Here is a 7,884-nt window from a genome sequence, read left to right as displayed (position 1 = left end):
ATATTTTTACACCGATGATGTTTTACACTGATTCCAAACGCAGCCAAAGTGTCAAAGCCTTTTACTTAATGCTGGCTTTTCTTTTTCTTTTTTAATGTATTGAGTGTATAGAAACCTTGAAGCTTGAACCTTCAAAAAAACACCAACTCTCACATGTTTCTCTCAACAAAGGCTAGCCTTTGTCAATATAATTTTGTTTTACCTATCAAAAACAAAAGAAAAATAAAAACAAAGGCCAGTAAATTCATCTTCAACGGCTCAACGCCTCCAATGAACAGTTGATCTTCAAATACTACCCTTTACAATGGGTATTTTCATAACTTTAGTCGTTGTTAGCCCATATGATATTGAAGGGCTAATTTAGTAATTTTGCTTTCCCCACTAACCCATGGAGGGGTTCTTTTAATCTTTCAATACCCCCCAAGTACAGATACCCAGGGAAAATCTATGATACGGAAAAGGCTTTCACCAATCAAAACCTTACGTGAATTTTGATGAAATCCGACCTGATTGGTTACCCCCTTTATGATGCTGATTAATTGGTTACAAGTTTTTCCGGTATGTCTTTACAGCATCATAGTCGAACCCATAAATAAAATATTTGTCATACAAAATATCACATGCGCACACTTTTATCAAGTTGACAATCTATTTCAAAGGACCAGATATACAACCACCAAAATGAAATCCAAGGGAAACTTAGTAACAATAACCCCACCCGGAAACAGTTGTCGGAGATAAAAACTTGAAAATTGATTCAACATCTGTTTCCTATTCTTCATTACAATTTTACAGTGCATATTTACATCATGTAATGCCAATCACAAGCAATATAAGCTTTTCAACTCATGCCACAAGCAAAGCAAAGTATCAAACACATCATCATCAGCTAAACTACAGTGTCCAGCCCTTGCAACAGCCAACAGGGTTTTCAGCCATTCTTCATGGAGACTGGAAAATTCTGATCTACATTCACTTGACTTGAAACTCTGGCCAATTGACTGTTTCATTGCCTGGCTAGCCTTTGATGCAACTGCAACCACCTCTCTTGGGATGCCAGCCATGAGTGCTACTTGCAGTCCATAACTCTCTGGACATGCACCTGATGTGAGCCGGTAAAGAAAAACCAGTTCCTCGTCGTCTTTAGAGCTACATGATTTTGACTTAAAACTGCAGGCCATATGTTGCAGTAACACATGAGGATGGGAAGCAAATTCCTTTGTGAGAGGGTGATAATGAGTGGCAAACAGTAAACGGCAGTGAACCTTTTCAATGAGATGACGGAATACCTGGACAAATATCCAGAGGTTACAGATTAGAATGTTAAGTATAGAAAGGTCACTTGGATAAAATAGTTTTCCAGGAACCAGAACATGATTGATCTTTGTGCAAATGGATGACTATGTCCATGTTCGTTTGTAAATTATAAGCACCAATTACATTGTTTCCTTTGGATTTTACAATTACAATTTATTCTGTCATATAAAAGGCATTCTAAACGTTTATGAAGCTCTTAAAGTGAGAAGGAGGGGAAAAACTACTATGAAGAATATTAACAAGCATGTTACAACTTAAGTATTTCTGTCGGTACATGCTAATAGAAGTTGGTGAAATAATATAATTTTTCTAAAATGACCCTACTTTTGGTAAGAAATGACCAAATTTGGGGTAGAACTCTAGGAAACAAAAAATCCTTGAGGTTTGGTTGCCCCCAATTGGTAGTTGGATGAAATTGAACTTTGATGGTAACAGTTTGGACAACCCTGGGAATTAGGAAGGGGTGATAAGGGATGAGGGTGGTAATATATGTGCTTTGTTTTTGGCAACAGTTTTTGGGGTACAGAAAGCTAAATAAATGGGAATTGTAAGATTGGTTATTGAAGGGAACTCGAAGAAAGTAGTAGGGTGGCTGAAAAAAGGTGAGGGGTGGTTTGGCAACTTGAAATGAGATTAGATGTTTCAAGTGGCTCTCAAAAGACATGAACATTCAAATAGATGGGTTAGGAGATCTTCTGATAGCGTGGCGGATGGTTTAACTTAGTAAAGTGTTCACAAACAACAAATGTATTGGGCTCAATTGTAATAGGGCGGTGGGTCTGTATGTTTGTAATGGGCTGCTTCATACTTTTACAATTTATAATGTTTTTTATCTCAAGAAATAAATGAATGAATGATTTTGTGTTGCTGATCAAAACCAAAAAAAAAAAAAGACCAAAGTTAGATCTTGTAAGGCTAGTGCCCCGTACTGATGAAAGTATTCATGTGGAATGCATTCACATTTTTTTAGAGAAGGGTCAGCATTTTGCAAGTGTTCTATAACAGATTCTGTAGGCAAAAAATGGATTTAGACCAACACCTACATTCTTATTCCATGAAATGGTAAAGCACATGGTCAAAAAGCACATGAGAAGGCCTCCCGATTACCATTATAAGTCATAACTGAGCCAAGTTTATTTATGGACAAGGAACACTGCATCTTAAACTATTATCTGTGTGATGCCATCAATAGGTCCTAATAGACACATTAGAACACATCCAACTAAACTATCTTAAAAGGTTTGCTATCATTCTTTTCTGCATGCATGCAGGGAGGAGGTCAGTGGCCAGACAGCCATTTCAATTATCTCCACATTGATTTAAACCTTTTTTTTCAGCAAAACTGGAAACAGATGACTTTTACACAACAACCAAGAACAAGCAATTACATCCTTGTAGAAAGAAAGTAAAAATCTGAGGTAACGCTAAGAGTTGATATGAAAGTACTAGTAAGAGATGGAGTACTCACAGCATATGCAATGGCATATCCATCAAAAGTGCTTGTTCCCCTACCAAGTTCATCAAGAAGGACCAGAGACTCTTGAGTGGCATGTTGAAGAACTGATGCTGTTTCCATGCATTCGATAAGAAAGGTACCTACAAAAAAATCCGGAAAACAAATATTAGGATGTTCTATGGTTAGATGCAAAAAAATGGGGGGTCCTTCCTAGAGACAAGTACAACACATATAATTGACATTGCAGGTGGAATAGGAATTCTTATAGGCCAAATGTCAACTTGCAATCTATTTAACTCCTTTCTAATTTGGATATTAAATGAAAAGATAATTTCAGAAAAAGGACAACCTTGAGCATTAACTAATTTTTAGCTTTTTTAACACATAAAATCTTGTAAATCAAATTAATGCATGCATCCATGTGCATTGGATACCATTGGTACATTGCCCTCAAACTGCCAAGCAGGTCATGTAGATTTCTGTAATACCAAAGAAGGGTAAATTTATAATTTCAGCATACCACCACCCTTTCTCTTAAGGTAAATTGGTAGAAAAGGTAGTTGAAATATGGAGCTTACAAGAATAGACACTATGAAATCAATATGCTAGTCTTGTTTACAGCTGACTGATATGTATACATGTAATAATCCACAAAACACAAATGCAGGCATTAAGATGAAATTTAAAGATGTTTATTTATTAAAAAGAACTTACTCTCGCCTGCCATGATTTGGTCAGTTGCACCAAGCCGTGTGAATATAATATCTGCAGGTGACACAACACACATCTCACAAGGCACATAGCAACCCAGCTGCAACCCAAAGAAGAAGAATTGTTTAACAAAATACCCTGATGCTTCAAATTGTATGTTCATTAACAAAGGTTCAGGTTAGGCTTTTACCAAGGGAAACCAGCATTAGCCTACCCTACACAGTAACTTTCTTTTTATTTTCTTTTTTAACAAAAAAAAAACATCATTTTGCATCAGTAACTTTGGCAGAGTTCATGTAAGGATCAGGTTGACATCTCTAGTCATCACAAATCTAAACTCTGCAGGATTCCACATGGTTAAACATACCTGAGCCAATATAACCGCTAGACATGTAGCACGCAGAAGAGTTGACTTTCCACCCATATTTGGTCCAGTCAACAGCAAAGCCTGGGGACAGTAGCCATTTGTGTCCTCACCAAGATGTACATCATTGGGGACAAGTGTGGCCCCACTTTCTCCAAGCGCATATGGATGCCAAAGGCCTCTGATCTTAAGTACAGGTGCTCCAATATCCCGGCAAGCAGTCACAGATCTAGAATTAGCAGGCAAGACAACAGGTCTACACATAGACCCACATGAAGAATTTGCAGCAACAGCAAAGGATTGTAGCACATCGATGCAATTCAAGGCATGGATGACTTGAGACCACTCAGTATCTTTTTCAATAAATAACTCAACCAGAAGAGATAATGTTTCGGCATCTGACTCTGTCACATCATGATCCTGATAATATGTACAAGATCAATAAATGTCTAATATGTATTTCTTCTTTCTTTTTTCATTGGCAATAGAAAAGGCCTACAGAAATATAAACAAGACAAAACAAGAAAAAAAGTACTAGCAAGCAAGACCCCTGTATAAATGGACTGAATATTTATGTGAAAATGTGCATAATGGATAATGTAAAATTATGTCATTTGAAATTTTATCTTTGGATAAATTCATTAAAGAAAGCATAACAAATAAGTATCAAGTAACTCTTAGAGCAATTTTCATTTCCTGGTCACCAATCAGAATGGAAAATTCAGTTGTCTTGAACACACTTTGGCTTGGTAATTTTTGTCACTAAAAACATAGAATCTTTAAGAAATCGATTTAAGGGCTTAGCAGGGTTTTCCTTGAGAGATCAACATCACTGAACGGTAATTAATAATAAACAACAGAACATTGTAGCTAGGGAAGTAGGAGGTTGGGTTAAGAGGTAAACCTGCTTTGACTGGGTTAGCCTTGGTCAGGTTCGGGTTGAGGCTGACTCATGTCAAACCCATTCCATTGGCATAGTGACATTGAAAGCTCTTTGGTATAACCTTCACTAAGAATGCCAGCACCATTCATAGGACAGGGCGGGGCAGTGCAGGTACATTAAGTCTCATTCCAATAGGTTGGGTTGGGTAAGGATTGAGGTGACTTTGGATTGGGTTGGGTTGAGCCGAGATTAGTAGCAAGGGAGAAAAGGACTCTAATGGAGTTCATCTTGGCAACAGGTGCAAAAGTCTCTGCATAATCAACTTCATACACTTTTGTAAATCCCTTTTCCACTAAACAAGCTTTATACCACTCCACCATGCCATTAGCCCTGTGTTTGACTATGAACACCCATTTACATCCAACTGGATCCTTTCCCTAAGGAAGATCTACTAGTTCCCATGTGTCATTTTTATGTAGAGCATTAATTTCTTCCTTCATAGCATTTGTCCATTTAGACACTGAAAGAGCTTATGCCACATTCTTAGGGATAGGAACACTGTCAATGGAAGTGAGAAAGGCCCAAAAAGAGGGTGAAATGTTTTCATAGGAAACAAAGTGGGAAATGGGGTGTTTAGTGGATCTAACACCTTTCTTGTGAGCAATAGGAAGGTCAAGGTCATTAGCAACAGAGGTATCAATAGCAATAGAGTCAGGGACATCAATAGGAACCAAGATACCTGAGTGAGTATGATCCGCCCCCAAAGTGTTTGATGGCATTGGAGGTACAGCTTCTAGGTTCTCCACAGCTCTTGAACTTGGTTGGCCTTTGTGATGACAAAAGAATACACGAAAAGGAGGATCAGGAAGAGGAGGAGCTAAACCAGTTTCTCATCATTCCTACACTCCCCCTAAGGAGAAATAGGGAAAAAGGGCTCACTCTCAAAGAAAGAAATGTCTATGGAAACATAAAACTTCCGAGAAACATGATCAAAACAACGATATCCCTTATGAGTAAATGAATACCCCAAGAATATGCAAGGAATAGCACAAGGGTCTAATTTCCATGAGTAGGTGACAGATTTTGGACAAAACAGCGACAACCAAACACATGAGAAAGAATGGAAAGAATGGGAGCCTTAGGAAAAAGAAGTTGATGTGGGGCTTTGCACTCTAACCAACGAGAGGGCATACGATTGATGAGATAGGTAGCACAAAGGACAGCCTCAAGCCAAAATCGTTTCGGAACATTCATATAGATTAGTAAACCCTAGGCCACTTCAAGCAGGTGTCAGTTCTTTCTTTTGGCAACACCATTTTGTTGTGGTGTTCGAGCACAAGAGCTACGGTGAAGTGAACCACATGAAGCAAAAAAATCTATGAGATCACTATGAAAATACTCTTTAGCATTATTTGATTGAAATATTTGAATTTTAGTTTGAAATTGGGTGAAGATCATCCATTGGAAATCTTGGATAACTTTTGGTACTTCATCCCTAGTCCGCATGGGATATACCCATGTATATCTAGAATAATCATCAACAATGGTAATAAAATACTTGTAGCCACTCTCAAATGGTAAAGTAACAGGGCCCCACACATCAAAATGAACAATGTGAAAAGGAAATTCAGATTTATTATTCTTTGAAGGAAAATGATTTCTACACTACTTACTCAATTGACAAGTTTGACAAGAAAAATCTAAAACTGACACCGACGTAAACAACTCTGGAAACACCACTTTTAAAGACTCAAAAGATAAATGACCAAGACGACAATGCCATAAATAGACCTAACTCTTACAAGACTGACTCTTAGACTCTCTAACTTGAAAACCAACCTTATTCTCCAGCATGTAAAGTCCATCCACCATACATCCTCCACCAATTGTCTTCCCCGAGGCCAGATCTTTGATCACACAGTAAGAAAGGAAAAAAGTTATTGAGCAGTTTAAGGAATTAGTAATACTACTAACAGAAAACAAATTAATGGGAAATTTTGAGACATATAAAACATCAGAGAGGGTAAGGCCAAAAGGAAGAGAAATGGTTCCTTGACCAACTATGGTAGTGTATAATCCATCAGCTAGTCTCACCTTATCTCTTCCAGAAAGGAGGTGATAGGTTTGAAAGTAAGAGGGTGTATCAATCATGTGTTTAAATGCTCCAGAATCAATGATCCAGGGAGTGTTAGGGTATGAGATGCAATATGAAAAGTTGTGGAAGAGTTACCTGATGTAGACGCGAATGAAGTTGAGGGAGGAGCATCCATCTGACGAATTGCTCTACCATAGAGCTCTAAATGGTCACGAAATGAATTAATAATATCCTCCCTTGGGTCAGATCCAAAGACGTGAGTCGGGGTCACAATAGTAATGGGGGGCTGATTTTCATGAAAGGCCATGTTTGCCACAATGTTCTTTCTTGTACTTTGTTGTCCTAACTTTTTGTTCAGATCTTAACCTTGCTTCTTATTTAAATCTTGAGCCCATTTCGGCTTCCCACGAAGATCCCAACATGTATCTCAGGTGTGTCAGGGTTTCTAGCAATGAGTACACCATAGTTTGTCTTTGTCATCCGCCCTTTTGTGAGAGTCCCCCTTCTTAAAGTTATTCCCACCGCCTGTAATCTGTTATGGACGAATTCCTCGGAAAGACGTACCATCGCCGCCGGCAGCAACAGGAACCTGACCCACCGCCAGATTAGATTAGATCATCTTACTTGTTCTTATCTTATTCTATTGCTCTTATCTTATCTTGTTAGTAAGTTATCAGATTAGGATTAGTTTATCTTATTTAGAATTAGTTTATCTTATTATCAAATTAGGATTAGCTTATCTTATCCTTAGCAAGATAGAATTGGAAGTCTCCCTATTCAGCAAGGAGACTCCCTAAGATTAGGACTCGTGTAATCTCCTATTTAAGGAGACACCATTATTGAATGAGGATATCGAATATTCAGTCAAGAAAGAGAGTAAAGGAGAGTTAGGTGATCTCTTGAACAAATCACCATTAGGGTGCCTAGATAGGTTCATCAAGAGCAAGGAGGAACAAGGGAAAACAGAGGGTTTCCCCCGTGGACCGACCCGTGACGAGATCCTATTCGCGGGCCCATAACATTCTGGTATCAGAGCCGATCGTCATGGGAGATCTGCA

The 7,884-nt window shown here is 38.3% G+C and overlaps 1 protein-coding gene across 6 annotated transcripts in view; it reads right to left on the bottom strand.

Annotated features, from left to right (window-relative positions):
- Window positions 1–630: 630 nt before the first annotated feature.
- Window positions 631–7,884, bottom strand: part of MSH7 (MUTS homolog 7) — a 33,763-nt gene continuing 26,509 nt past the window's right edge. For all 6 annotated transcript variants that reach the window (XM_088968777.1, XM_088968781.1, XM_088968780.1 and 3 more), the window contains 4 exons: window positions 3,852–4,268; window positions 3,488–3,584; window positions 2,786–2,913; window positions 631–1,289 (listed from right to left, as the gene is read on the bottom strand). In XM_088968777.1, coding sequence (XP_088824903.1) covers window positions 822–1,289; window positions 2,786–2,913; window positions 3,488–3,584; window positions 3,852–4,268 — 1,110 coding nt within the window. In that variant the 3' untranslated portion in view covers window positions 631–821. The remainder of the gene's footprint in view (window positions 1,290–2,785; window positions 2,914–3,487; window positions 3,585–3,851; window positions 4,269–7,884) is intronic.

Source organism: Nelumbo lutea, chromosome 2 (genome assembly GCF_056320005.1).
Source record: "Nelumbo lutea isolate HS-2025 chromosome 2, American lotus-T2T, whole genome shotgun sequence".
Classification (NCBI taxonomy): domain Eukaryota; kingdom Viridiplantae; phylum Streptophyta; class Magnoliopsida; order Proteales; family Nelumbonaceae; genus Nelumbo; species Nelumbo lutea.
Note: the sequence above shows the minus strand (reverse complement) of the source record. Positions and strands in the feature narration are given on the sequence as shown.